Source organism: Tachypleus tridentatus, chromosome 1 (genome assembly GCF_004210375.1).
Source record: "Tachypleus tridentatus isolate NWPU-2018 chromosome 1, ASM421037v1, whole genome shotgun sequence".
Taxonomy (NCBI): domain Eukaryota; kingdom Metazoa; phylum Arthropoda; class Merostomata; order Xiphosura; family Limulidae; genus Tachypleus; species Tachypleus tridentatus.
This window is the reverse complement of record NC_134825.1, coordinates 28990838-29006378: the sequence shown is the minus strand read 5'-3', so window position 1 is coordinate 29006378 and position 15541 is coordinate 28990838. Positions and strand designations below refer to the sequence as shown.

Below are 15541 nucleotides of genomic sequence, written 5' to 3'. Positions count from 1 at the left end.
TCACGACTAAGATTGATCCATTTGTTGGGATACACTTAACACTGCCACATGTGAGCTGTACCATTGATATGGAATGTTCTTGGCGCCTCTCACCATGGTTTTGACTATGGATAAGTGCTGTGAATTTGGACATTTACACCAACAAAAATCAGACACTCAGTGATGTCGAGAAAACCCACTTATAGAGAAAAAATATTTTTGTAAAAACGACTGGTTTGGGTTGAGAAATTTTTTTACGTAGAGGAGCGAACAACGTTTCGACCTTCTTCGGTCATCGTCAAGCGTCAGGATGACCGAAGAAGGTCGAAACGTTGTTCGCTCCTCTACGTAAAAAAATTTCTCAACACAAACGAGCCGCTTTTACATAAATAAAAATCAGACACTGATGATGTCGAAGCTAGAACTATTGATGCCGGAACCCTAGGAACTGCTACTGGAGGAATCAAAGAGGATAACAGCGGCTCTGTCAGGTTGGACAAAAGACCCTAAGAAATTATAGGTAGGTCAAAAAGGCACTGCACCACTTAAGGCCAAACGAAAATGATCGTTGGCCACGATGCAGTAGGCTAAGGCATCCCTTTATGTGGCATTCCCTTCCCTGGTGATGGAATATGTGCAAGAGCCAGATACAGCCACAGAAAGTAGTGCAAGTATGATTTGAAAGTACCATGGCTGAAACAGCAAGCTTGGGTATTGATGATGAGTGCAAATTCCATAACAAAACTATAGAACAGCTGCACGCCACCTAGAACAGATGGTCTGAAAAGAAATGCCTGGACTGGATCAATGAAGAGCTCTGCATACAGAAGCATTCCATTTACACATTATAGGTAATCCATAAATACTCATAGATTTTTGGGGACAACAGGAAAACACTGATCCTCTTTGCTCTGAGCCCATGCTTACCAGCTCCTGTGTGAAATCAAATCAACAAAAAGACTGCAAGATTGGGTCACTGCACTCCTAACTTACAAATTCGCCAAGTAACAAAACTCACAGAGTCGGTCCTTTTGGGCAGGCAACACTTTAGTAATGGCAGCGTGTTCAAGCAATTTCCAGTGATGATGTTAAAAAGGCCAACTAATCTCCAGCCTACGACTGGGCAGCTGGATGAAATGGTATGCAGAGCCTATTGGAGGCTCATTGCATTGCTGGAATACATTGTTGATTCGACAGGTAAACTTTAACTTGAAAGCAAATATTCTACAAAACTCTAGGGCATATACTATAGCATTAACAGCTTTTGGAAGAGAATTGTAGCCATAAAAATTCCTGTGGCTGCCAAGGACTCCCAAAATATTGCCCAGGCTTGGTTTACAAAGCAGGTCACATAGAAAATCTATTTTCCAGACCTTCGTCATATTCCAAAATAAAAGTTTAATGTCTCTGTGCCAGGGTGACTTCCAGTTCTCCTACATGATTGGGTCAGGTGCCACACCTAAATATATTTCTTGACTATGATTGACGTAGCCAGCTACTACAAAGAAAATGAGTCCCTAGCCTCGAAGAATTCCAGCATGGTGGCTAGTAGCTTTTTTCACATCTACCAGCATGGGGCTAAAACTGCTTCAGGTGGATTCTGGATGCGAATTTACGAGTCATGTATCTCAAACTGTGGCAAAGTAGAAAGTGACTGTCAGACGTGTCAGTGCTAGGCCACTGTAGAGCAGTTCAGCCACACATTGGCAGAAAGATTCTTTGGACAGAAGGTGAGGTTGCCCATGAAACAAAGATTAACTGAGCGGGTGACACACCCATCGACTGTTTAGTTGGCTTTAAACAATGATGTGAGCAAACTCTCGCTGGAATAAAGCCCTCTGATGACACAAAGGCCAAATTAGTGGCACAAAATCCATCAATTCCTGCTGGTAGATCTGTTGATTTACTCCTGACGTGAGTGTTGGGAACTTGTACCAGCCGGGCGAGCTCCAGGGAAATCACTGACATGCAACAAATCTTGTAAGGTTTTTGCAGTTATTCTAATTTCGGCAGTCAGTCACAAAGCTATGTGAATCTGCCCTGTATTATCAGTTCCCCTGCACTTGGGTTTGTACAGGAAAATTGGATGGTGGTTTCTCGTGACACGCGTTGCCTCCTGATGGTTTTATTACTTGTCCAGTGCCGCAGCCTCTTTTTTGGTTACTAGGTAACACGCACGTTGCCTCTATAGTGTGCCTTATTGTTGTTAAATAAGTCTACACTGAAGAGTTGCGTATCCTTTGCACATAGACTCAGATAATTTCACTGTTACATGAAGAACGCAAAATCTGTTTGCCCTCCCTCCTAGCTGATAAAGCAGATAAGACTACCTGTAGATAAATAATTGGTAATGATCTGTTTACTACCGAAGGCCGTGACGGGATATAAACAGTTAGTTTGTTCGCCCCATGTAATTTCGACACTATATTTTTGGTTTGGATATTTGGAAAAGTTGGTAGGAGGTGCAACTGGGTTTCACCCGTTTGTCTATTCAGCCCGTGTTTCTCCAAAACTATATATGTTTGGTGTGGGTATTTGGGGAAGGGGGTGGGAAGCGCAACTGGGTTTCAACCGCATGTCTGTTCAGCCCCTGTTATTTCAACACTATATATATTTGGTGTGGGTATTTGGGGAAGGAAGTGGGAGGTGTAACTGAGTTTGAACAGCTTGTCCAATCAGCCCGTGTTATTTGAAAACTATATATGTTTGGTGTGGGTATTTGGGGAAGGGGGTGAGAGGCGCAACTGGGTTTGACCCGCTTGTCTGTTCCGCCTGTGTTATTTCAACACTATATATATTTGGTGTTGGTATCTGGGGAAGGGGGTTGGAGGCGCAACTGGGTTTGAACCACTTGTCTCTTCAGCCCGTGACATTCCAAAACTATATATGTTTGGTGTGGGTATTTGGGGAAAGAGTGGGAGGAGCAAATGGGTTTGAGCCGCTTGTCTGCTAACCCCGTGTTATTTCAACATTATATATGTTTGATGTGGGTATTTTGGGAAAGGGTTGGGAGGCAAACTGTGTTTGACCGCTTCTCTGTTCACCACGTGTTATTTCAACACTTTATATATTTGGTGTGGGTATTTAGAAAAAGTGTCGGGATACGCAACTGGGTTTGAGCCGCTTGTCTGTTCAGCTCGTGTTATTTCAAGACTATATATATTTGGTGTGGGTATTTGGGGAAGGAGATGTGAGGCGCAACTGGGTTTGACCCGCTTGTCTGTTCCGCCTGTGTTATTTCAACACTATATATATTTGGTGTTGGTATCTGGGGAAGGGGGTTGGAGGCGCAACTGGGTTTGAACCGCTTGTCTGTTCAGCTCGTGTTATTTCAAGACTATATATATTTGGTGTGGGTATTTGGGGAAGGAGATGTGAGGCGCAACTGGGTTTGACCCGCTTGTCTGCTAACCCCGTGTTATTTCAACATTATATATGTTTGATGTGGGTATTTTGGGAAAGGGTTGGGAGGCAAACTGTGTTTGACCGCTTCTCTGTTCACCACGTGTTATTTCAACACTTTATATATTTGGTGTGGGTATTTAGAAAAAGTGTCGGGATACGCAACTGGGTTTGAGCCGCTTGTCTGTTCAGCTCGTGTTATTTCAAGACTATATATATTTGGTGTGGGTATTTGGGGAAGGAGATGTGAGGCGCAACTGGGTTTGACCCGCTTGTCTGTTCCGCCTGTGTTATTTCAACACTATATATATTTGGTGTTGGTATCTGGGGAAGGGGTTGGAGGCGCAACTGGGTTTGAACCGCTTGTCTGTTCAGCTCGTGTTATTTCAAGACTATATATATTTGGTGTGGGTATTTGGGGAAGGAGATGTGAGGCGCAACTGGGTTTGACCCGCTTGTCTGTTCCGCCTGTGTTATTTCAACACTATATATATTTGGTGTTGGTATCTGGGGAAGGGGGTTGGAGGCGCAACTGGGTTTGAACCGCTTGTCTGTTCAGCCCGTGACATTCCAAAACTATATATGTTTGGTGTGGGTATTTGGGGAAAGGGTGGGAGGAGCAAATGGGTTTGAGCCGCTTGTCTGCTAACCCCGTGTTATTTCAACATTATATATGTTTGATGTGGGTATTTTGGGAAAGGGTTGGGAGGCAAACTGTGTTTGACCGCTTCTCTGTTCACCACGTGTTATTTCAACACTTTATATATTTGGTGTGGGTATTTAGAAAAAGTGTCGGGATACGCAACTGGGTTTGAGCCGCTTGTCTGTTCAGCTCGTGTTATTTCAAGACTATATATATTTGGTGTGGGTATTTTGTGAAGTGGTTGAAGGACGTAACTGGGTTTGAACCGCTTCTCTGTTCTGCCAATGTTATTCCAACACTAAACATGTTTGGTGTGGGTATTTGAAAACGGGGTTTGGGGAGCGTAGGGATCTGAAACACTTGTATGTTTGCCCCTTCTCTTGCTGCTTTAGCGATGTTATTGTACCAGGGATTTTCAGCTAATTTTTCTTAATCTGTTGTCAAACTTACTTAGTGGTAAGAGTTACTTACCTTCTCAGTTAATATACTTATACACCCAGTATGAGCTGTTATTTTACAAGCAGGACACTTCATTCTTGGTCCTTGTTTCTATAATATACACAAAAAGAGAAAAATAACAAAAAATAACATTTTATTTAACTGCTCAGTTTCATTATATAACTTGGGATGAACATATGATGCAAATATAATGAAAATTAAATAAACACAATGAATAACAATTGAAATAAAATATAATTCATTATTTATCAAAATCATTAACATTCATCCAAAACGTTTAACTAAATTAGTCTTCTTTCATTCATACTGTTAATATAAATTGTTAGTCATCGATAATACAAAAAATACTCGTATTTCTTATGAGATATGGTGCGCAGCCGACATGTTTTGCTCATATATTTATATTTTGTTCTCAACTAATTCTTGATCATTCGAAAGTGTGCTGCTCCCAGGTGGTTTCCTCAAAAAGACGGTCCAGAGAAGTAGAAATACAACAATTCCATTTATCCACCACTTCTTAAGATTCCCAATCCACCCCTAACTGGTTTTTGACCTACTCAAACATGACCTTAGAAGTCAATTTTGGCACTGAAAGGAAATTACTTGTCTGAAAAAATGAAATAACAATACTTGATAAAGACGATTAACTTCATAATGTGCAGGTTTCTACACATTAAGAGGAAATTATTTCCCTGATAGTCCCCCAGTGGCACAGTAGTATGTCTGCGAACTTGTACACTAAAAACCGGCTTTCGATACTCGTGGTGGGCAGAGCACAGATCGCCCATTGTGTAGCTTTGTGTTTAATTCTAAACAACAACAACAACACTAAAAACCGGCTTTCGATACTCGTGGTGGGCAGAGCACAGATATCCCATTGTGTAGCTTTGTGCTTAATTCTAAATAAATAAAAACAAGATTCAGAAGTATAGTCCAAAACTGTACAAAAACTAAGAATTAATTTTCTTTATTGGTACTGGTTTTTATTAATTTTTCATGTTATATTTGTTATTTATTATAGAATGATTCAATCTGGTAGCTGCATTTTCAATTCATGGGTAGACGATCTTCATTGTCTGACGTAGATCTTAGGTTGAAACGTTTTATAATAACAAATGATGTAAGAACGATAACGAAGTTATTAATGTGTGCATAATAGTTTAATAATCTGAGAAAATACTGTGTTACTGAAAAGGAATAAAAAATATCAAAAAAATTACTGTTACGAAAGTTCGACAAAAAGGTGTTTTATAACACTTTAAAGTCGTAATGGTTTAGAGTATGTAATGACACCCATGGAAAAGTTAATGTTTCCACGGAAAATTAGTTGGTTCCTTCGGTATCGCTCCCCAGTGGCACAGCGGAATATTTATGATTTATTTGTTTGTTTGAATTTCGCGCAAAGCTACTCGAGGGCTATCTGCGCTAGCCGTCCCTAATTTAGCAGTGTAAGACTAGAGGGAAGGCAGCTAGTCATCAAAACCCACAGCCAACTCTTGAGTTACTCTTTTACCAACGAACAGTGGGATTGACCATTACAATATGATGCCCCCACGGCTGAAAGAGCCAGCATGTTTGGTACGACAGGAATTCGATATATTTATGGACTTACAACGCTGGAAACAAAGTTTCAATATGCCCGGTTGGTGGAGCAAAAATAGCCCATTGTGTAGATTTTCCCTTAACTTCAAACAAACAAACAAAAGAAATGTTATTGATGTTTTATATTTCATTACTAGCTGTTCTTTTATACTGAATGATTCAGCAGGAATTTGCTAAAAGAAATCAAAATGAGTCTAAGCCAGAAAGAAGCATAAATATATTAAAAAATTATCATGAACTTCACATAATCATTGACATATTATTATATGTACTACGCCCGAATGTTGTCCAGTATCTGGAGTAAGTTTAATGGCTTGAAAATATAAAATCCAAAGTTAAATTCCACACGGTGGAGAAAGTCCAGGTAACCCGTCGTGGAACTTTTATTAAGAGAACTACAATAATAGTTTATTTTCAAAAATAAACATAGAACTACATCTAGTTAAGCTACGTTGTGCAAGAAAACTCTGCTTCAGGGAGCGCTAGATATAACCTCAGAATTCTAAAAAAACAACAAAAAACCTATCTTTATTAAAAATCTTTATAGGCCCGGCATGGCCAGGTGTTTAGGACGTTCGACTCGCGGGTTTGAATCCCCGTCATATCAAACATGCTTGCCCTTTCAGCCGTGGGACGTTATAATGTGACGGTCGATTCTACTATTCGTTTAAAAGAGTAGCCCAAAAAACTGGCGGTGGGTGGTGATGAATAGCTACCTTCCCTCTAGTCTTACAGTGCTAGCACATACAGTCCTCGTGTAGCTTTGCGTGAAATTAAAAAAACAAACAAGCAATATGTAGTTTATTCTGCAACATTCTCATATTCCAAAATATACAAACATGTGAAATATTTAATGATTATACGCAATTATTTGGCTAGTTGTTGAATTCAGACTATGTGATCTATTACTGATATTCATAATATATTTATAAAATACAGTATTTGTGTAAATGACACAATATCCTTGAGCCATTTTTGAAATTTGTAAAATATATTCGGCCTAAGGAAGCAAGCAACAAACGTATTATCAGCTTATTATAAATTTCGGTAAAGTCATGCTGATATCTTAATCTGATAAACACGCGCATGTCAAACGTTGTATTCTAGTATCTAAATTATTTAGTATTTTTAAATACTCAGCAGTGAGTGACATTACATCTCTCATAAAAGATCTGGTGCAAAGAATATATTCACAAAACAAGTAAGAATTTTTGTCAATCCAAGTTCATTATTACAGTAACAATTTTCGATCAAATTTATTGGAAAACAAACTTATGTTGTGGTAAAATATATTAAAATACTTAGAAAGCAGTCTGAAAAAAGAGTCTACCGGTTCTACTGTTGGATTATAGGTAAGTTTACAATGCTAAAATCCGGGGTTTGATTCCTCTCGATGGACACAGCAGAACGTCTAATATCGCTTTGCTCTAAAACAAACAAATAAAAATACTGACAAAAGAAATTAAAAAGTGGTTAATTTACTGAGTACAAAGGAACACTTTGATCTTGTTTGTGCATTGCTTTTTTTTTTCTTGCAAATATATTTAATACCACAAGATGTTAGAAACTGTTTGTGCTAGATTAAAGTGTGACAAAAGCAAGAACTCATATTAGTGGTCAAGAGACATCAGTGTAATGGAAATAAAATAGCCAGAGGTTTGTTTTGTTTGTTTTTGAATTTCGCGCAAAGCTACTCGAGGGCTATCTGCGCTTGCTGTCCCTAATTTAGCAATGTAAAACTAGAGGGAAGGTAGCTAGTCATCACCACCCACAGCCAACTCTTAAGTTACTCTTTTACTAACAAATAGTGGGATTGACCATTACATTATGACACCCCCACGGCCGAAAGGGCGAGCATGTTTGGTGCGACGTGGATTCGAACACGCGATAGTCATAGGAAATGAAAGAAACTATGTTTAAAGTTTAAACCAGTCGTAAGTTACACGATTGTTATAGATTCCTTTTGTTTATATGTTGTACTTAAGCGTAAAGTTATATAATCAACTACTTGTACTCTGTCCATCGTGAGGATAAAACCCCCAATTTTAGCAGTATTAGCTCTCATGCGTATTCCTGAACTCCTGGTTGTAGATAAAATAGTATGATGGTTTATTATTATATTCGATGACTAACGTGCAAGAGAAAACCACATGTCTATATATATTTTTCATGCTAACGTTTGTTCAGTACCGAAAACTTCTTCAGACATAAACTCTTTTAAAATATTTTAAAGTAGCGTATTCTCTTGTACGTGATCTTTAAACTAAGGTATTTCTTCGTGAATGATTTTTTAACTAGCGTATTCCTTTGTAAGTGATTTTCACAGAATTATAGTATAATGAAACAAAATTGTGATGTGACTTTTAACATTTTATAACCGTCTTTTAATATTAAACTTCACCATCAACGTACTAATTTTTTAAAAAAGTAAAATTTAACTTTGTTCACGCTTACATTCACTATTCGATCTATACTTTGTAAGCTTACTCTGTAAGCTCTCTGTTGCAGTCCTGATTCAATGAACATGAAGCTGTGAATGCGCACGTTTACAAGAAAGTTACAAAGCGATATATTTGAATCTTTAACTGAAGTTGACGAAATGTAACGAGAAGCTATCACATCTTATCAAACATTTACGCCAATTAATTTATTATCTTTGCAGGAACACCACACTAAACGCATTAATAATACAGCAAAATCTTTAACAAAAACCAATATAAAAGAAAGCACAACGATCAACGAGAAACTACGCAATACAACTAAGTAGTTGTGTTATATGAAATATCGATGATTGTAACAACACAATGTAAAATAATAAAAGATCATTCCACATATACCATATTTTTATATACCATAAAGTTCCCCGTAACGTTACATCTAATTTATGTTTCTTCCATACTCGATGGAATTTACATTTAAATCATCACTGATATTATTAGCATGATTTCTTTATTCAAACCATACAATACTGAAGTGTTTCTTGGTTTGTCTCAAATCTACACGAGGGCCATCTGTGTTAGCTGTCCCTAATTTAGCAGTGTGAGACTAGAGAGAAGCAACTGGTTATCATTACCTATCGGCAACTGTTGGGTTACTCTTTAACCCATGAATAGTGGGATTGACGGTCACATTGTAACGCCTCCACGGCTAAAGGATGAGTATGTTTGGTGGAACGGAAGTTTGATTCCATAACCCTCAGATAGCGAGTAGAGCTCTCTGACAACCTGGTTATGGCAGGCTTAATACTAAAAGACCATACATAAAACGTTGAGTAAAATATATCCAATCTAGTTGGAATAAACAAAGCAGGAAGCGACATCACAGCTACATTTTGTAATTGTTGTCGTTTTGTATGTAGTCTGATGCCATCGAAATCTGATTGCTTTTCGGAAAGGTATGTAACAATCCTTTCCGACGCAAAATATTCATAAATGTGTTCAGCTAGGGAATTTATAAATTTTATAACGGGAATATTCCTTGTACTTAACGGCATTAGAAAACAAAGGTGGATCAACTTGATGACCCAGAATCATTCAAAAAGAGACCCGCAACAAGTCGTATTCCAGTTGTAGTAAGAAAAGTGAGTCGTCTTCTATAGAGGGGGTTCACAAATATGAAGTTTAGCAGCAAAAGCCGTCCACGTATCTGAGCAATAGTGCGCAACATAATCGAGAAGCTGGAGAATGAAACGGGTATTTATGTTATTCTATAGTGTGCGATCGAACTGTTGAAATGTGACTGGAAAACCAGTAGAAATAATGGTGAATAATGATTAAACAGAAATGAAATTTTGTTACCAACATGTACCGTCTTTGATATACAGAAACGAAGAAGAGATCCTTTAGCAAAACATTATTTTGATTTTATATTTATAGATATACGTATCAGTAAATTAAGAATACCATAAATTTTCATAATGTTAAGTATTACAATTATTGCCATTAATCACAATGTTCTAGATTACTAAATGCTCACATTGATACTAGTTAACTGTTCTCAAAGAATTATCTTTTTTTGGAAAAGGAATATTTAAATAATAATGATATAATTACAAAATACAAAACAAATAAAAACAGCTGCATAAGAATGTGGTTCTAATAAATCAACAATATGTTTTCATTTAAGTGAAAAAAACGTTTTTCTACTAAAAATTCACTTAGTTTGGAGCTTTATTGGAGATAAAATTGATCTTATTTTCAATATAGCTTATTCATTTATATGACAAAAAAGATGTTTATATCAGAATTCAATATGAAAGGGGTGCCAGATGTATTAAAAACAAAACAGAGATAATTCATATTATACCTCTAAACAGGTGGAATGGACTAGTGATGAGTAAAATATTTGTTAATTTTTCGTTGAACGTTTAATTGAAATCGTATTCTTGTAGGCCCGGCATGGCCAAGTGTGTTAAGGCGTTCGACTCGTAATGTGAGGGTTGCGGGTTTGAATCCCCGTCACAACAAACATGCTCGCACTTTCAGCCGTGAGGGTGTTACAAAGTGACTGTCAATCCCACTATTCGTTGGTAAAAGAGTTACCCAAGGATTAGCGGTGGGCGGTGATGATTAGCTGCTTTCCCTATAGTCTTAAACTGCTAAATTAGGGACGGCTAGCGCAGATAACCCTCGAGTAGCTTTGCGCGAAATTCAAAACAAACCAACGTATTCTTATTCTTTTCTGCAGGAGGGAAGGATTTTTTTTGAGCGGAAATATGGAAGAAAGAACAGTGTATTATAATCCTTAAAACAAACATATGTATTCAATCAATTTTGATAGCGTCTGGCTTATTTCAAAATAATTACGAATTGCTACTCTTTACTTATCTTATTTTGATCATCTAGAAAAGTCCTCTTGAAATCATTCGACCATTCAATGTGTATGTTAATGGTTTGGGAGGAAAGGAAACTAGTGATTCAAATGTGAAGTTCTTGTTTGATAACCAGGTTAATCAAGCAATTAGTAACCTGGAAAGTGTTGTTCTGTTGAAAGATGACACCATTCAAGTGGAACTTGAATATTTATACTGCTTTTTCTAAGTATTTTTCAAGCTGAAGCCGCAAACGTGAGAGAAATGAAATTGCAAGAGAAACGAAATAACAAAATATTCAAATATGTTCGTTACTTTCAGGAGTTAAAAATAATATAATCATTATATGAGGCACATTTTTAAAAAAGTATTACATGGAATATTTTTTAAATATTATTAGAGAGATAATATATTGTTTCTATTAATATTTAATAAAATGTTTTTATAATTAATAAATAAAATACCCCTAATATTGACACAGACACACACACTGATATACAGAGTTAAAGATGATATAATCATTACATGAGGCACGTTTTTTAAAAAGTATTACACGTTTTCGTAATACTTTTAGTTATAAATGGGTATCACGTGGGTGTATAAAACCTTAGATGCTTTAGTGGTAGTGTTTTTTGCTTCATTTTCCCTCTGTATAATAGTGTGTGTCTGTGTCGATATTAGGGGTATTTCATTTATTAATTATTTAAACATTATATCAAATAATAATAGAAACAATAGATTATCTCTCTAATAATATTTCAAAACTTTTCGTGAGATGTAGAAAATCAAGAATATGTTTTATGACACAAATGGGTATTTTTTGAGAAAACCTTTCAGTGATTGCTACTTCATACATGAATTAAATATTTTATATTAGGGAATCTTCCTTATACAAAACGGAATTCACTAAGCCTTCATTTTTTTTAGGGTTTTGACTTTTTATCAAAAATTACAGAAAGCTGATAAATTACTGTAATGTTACAGAGCTAGTATTATGTCTGATATTTCAATTTGCCAGTTATTTACGTCATCCGTGTAGGCGAATGTTTAATTACAGAAGGAAAAGAAAAGATAGAATGGGAGAAAAAAACAAGCTACAGTGATGTAAGTACACAGGCCTTAGTATATATATATATACTGCATTTTTACCTGCTGGATATATATATATATGAAAGCTATAAGAGCAGAAAAGAGAGGTTAATGGAACTTTTTAAGCTTTCATTCTGATATAACTGGATCTAGGAGCAAGCCTTGTAAATGCATAAATAAACCTCCAGGCTCATCTTTTGAACTTATGAGCTAAATACATAGACTTTCTCTTTACTTAGTTTTCGAAGTATATATGATTACCTCCTTTCAAGAAATAATCTACGAATGAACACTATTTCGAAATTAATAATAATTAAATTTTACAAATAAACTTATCAATGTATGACATTTAAACTTAATCAACCATAGTCACAAGTATTTATTCTTAATAATTTAAAATTTACTAAATAAAAAAAAACAAATCGATAGAGAGACACAAAAAAGTTGTAAGACAAAGATAAAATTAAAAAGAGTAAGCTATGTAAATAAAAGCGTGCTTGAAATAAATATATCTAAATTTGTAAAGAGTCTACATCTAAAACTGCTTTCTTTTGACTAAAGATAAAACATAATTTTAATCACTACGACTATATTTCTATAACAATAACAGAACAAATTGGTAAATGGAGTTAAAGTAAACTATTGTTGAAACAAACTATGTTTATAAAATACTAATAACAACACTAGACGAACTTAGCACTTTTCGATGAGAAACATAGATAAAGGTGAATGTGTTATAAACATGCCCATCGATTTCAAATATAAGTCTAGTAACAAAGTTGACGATTGTAAATAACAGAAATAAAAGTAATTTATTCAGCGAATTGCAAAAACTGTTTTAGTCACGTAAACAATTTCACTTCCCACTAGGTGCAACATTTCTCATATTATCAAAAGAAACTAGACTAAGTTTAGCTGCATGTAATTGTTAATATGCCATGAACACTAAACTAGTTGTTGTTGTTTTTAAATGGTGTACACATTTGCATTAAATCGCCATAAACTAGGTAATTATTCTTACATATTTAACATATAAATAGGAAAAGTAAGAAAAATTTGTGAACAAAACAAGAAGTTTGATCACTCTTTAAACGAAAATAAATATTAGTATGAAATAAGACAAAAGTTAAGAATCTGTCTTAGAAGCCAGTAAAAAGTGTTCATCGTAAAGCCACATATCTGCGCTCTGTTTAAGGCAGGGAATTGAACCCCGAAATTTAGTGACTTATGTTCGTTAACATAAATCTTGATTTATACTAACAATGAAACCGCTTTTGTGTTAAAGGTCAAGATATGTTGTAGTATTTCACAGAATGTGAAATTTTACTTCAGAAAAGAGAAGACTGTTATAAAGTCACCAATAAATCAGACCTTGAATATTTATACTTTAACTTACACAAAGATATATGTTTTAAGCAATATAGATTTCTTTACGAGTTAGAAAGATGAACTGATGAACTTAAAATAAAGTATATTTACTGTAAACAATTTAAAATAGAAAGTCACAATACATTGCTCTTTGTAACTTAAATTTAACCCAAAGATAGGTAAAGGAACAAGCTAATTAACAAAAACACTTTTCTTGATAAACAACTAAAAACGTTTACACCAAATTACTACATTATACTTAATGGAATGCGTAAAATATGATAACAGAACATCACATCAAGATATTTTGATAAATGAAAAACAAATAGTTATATCAAAAATAAATTAACTGTGTTTTTTTAGACTAACAGTATATATCTATTTGGAATCAGAGTTAGTAAAATAATGAAAAGTTTTCGTGTTTAAAACTTTGACAAACAAATTTGATCGATCGATTATTTAGAATTAAGCACTCAGCTATATAATGGGCTATCTATGCCTTCCCCATCACTGGTATCGAAACCCGGTTTAAACCGTGTGAGTCCGCAGACATACCACTGTACCACAGGGAGCAACAAACGAAAGCTACATAGGTAGCTCGCTGTCACTATGTTCGTGTAATGCTATCACTAATGAATTTTTGTTGTTGTTATTAATGAAATTTCAATTAACTAGTAGCCTTGCGTGTTATCATGGTTATGGCGCTCAACACGCAACATGTGATCACGAGGTCGAATTGTACCATCGAACATTTTCGCTCTTTCAGCCTTTAGACCATTATATAGTGACAGTCGATCTCATTATTCTATTAGAACTGCCCAAGGGCTGGTGGGATTTAATAGCTGCTTTTCCTCTACTCTATCACTTCTTAATGGAAAATTCATAGCGTAGATAGCTCTCACGTAGCTGTGTGTAAAAGTAAAACAAAAAGAAAAAAATACTCTCTTGGATAAACAAGAATGTTCAATTTAACATACATTATTTAGTTTATTTAGTAATTTAATATTTAATGATTATTTAGCCTTCGTAACAAGAGTATTAAAAGTTGATCATTTTAAAAGCAATAATGTTGACTTGTTTTATTACATAACTCTCTACGAGTCATACATTGTGTAAGTAGTTTAATTGTTGTACTAGGTTATTGCAATATTGTTGAAGTCATCTTATTCTAATTTTTTCTTGTTGTAGGTAATACTGTTGTTGTAAGATAGGTAGATATTTCTAGATTTTTCTACCACGTTTTATAAATACGTGCAGATTGAGAGAGAAAGAAACTACATTAGTGAAAAGTAAAAGTGAAAATAAGAGGGAATCCACAATAGCCACGGTACTTGAGATTCTTTTAAGCAGTACTAAAACAAATTCATCTAAGAGACATTTATCTTTCCTCTTCATTCGCCATATTTTTGTACATCAGCAATTCCAAGCGTGTGGTGCGCGTATAGTTTTATTACTCATTAGAATCTTTACCAGCTTGCCCTCAAAATGAACTTTTTTAGGCAGTTTGAGACCTTATGCGTGGTCAAATGCATCAATCAAAAGGTTTAACTTCTTGAATCCAGAACTGTAACTAGATTTCAAATAAATCAAGAGATGAGGGAGCTACGAAGCTAAATGTTTCTAATTGAAAGAAAAATAACAACAACTCAGAGTAATTCTGTAAATCACTATGCCTCGGCTAAAAAATGAAGTTAGACTGCGTTATTATCAGTTTAGCTGTAACGGGTGATTTTTTTCAGTAGAAGTATCACAGCTTGTATTACGATAACAGAAAAACAGAATGACAATTCGTTTTATCAGTTGCATTTTAAAGTAATTGGACCAGTTTGTGAGGTTTTTTGACATAAAAGAGAAGTATTTAAATTTCTGAAGACATCTGTGGTAACCCACGGGGTAGTGTAAGTGAATCTATCATTGATTGTATTGTGATAACAGAGATATAAAATAATAATTTATTTTGTCATTTTGGTTCTTGAGTAGTTGAACCCGTATGTATGGAGTGTAACTAATTTCTTTACATAGATTTAACTTGACTTCAATATATTATTTCAAAACAAGGGAATTTTGCGCTCTTCGTTTATTGTTCAAACTTCTTGCCAATAAGTCGCAGACACTTACTCTAAATAATCCAGGTTTATATAAAATTTGACATACACAGACAATTATCTTATACTTGATTGTACGCAGAA

General features: G+C 35.3%; 1 protein-coding gene across 6 annotated transcripts in view; it reads right to left on the bottom strand.

The window, feature by feature from the left end:
• Nucleotides 1-15541, bottom strand: part of LOC143244972 (eye-specific diacylglycerol kinase-like) — a 324629-nt gene that overhangs the window by 58443 nt on the left and 250645 nt on the right. For all 6 annotated transcript variants that reach the window (XM_076490645.1, XM_076490634.1, XM_076490655.1 and 3 more), the window contains one exon: nt 4496-4573. In XM_076490645.1, the coding sequence (XP_076346760.1) occupies nt 4496-4573 (78 nt within the window). The remainder of the gene's footprint in view (nt 1-4495; nt 4574-15541) is intronic.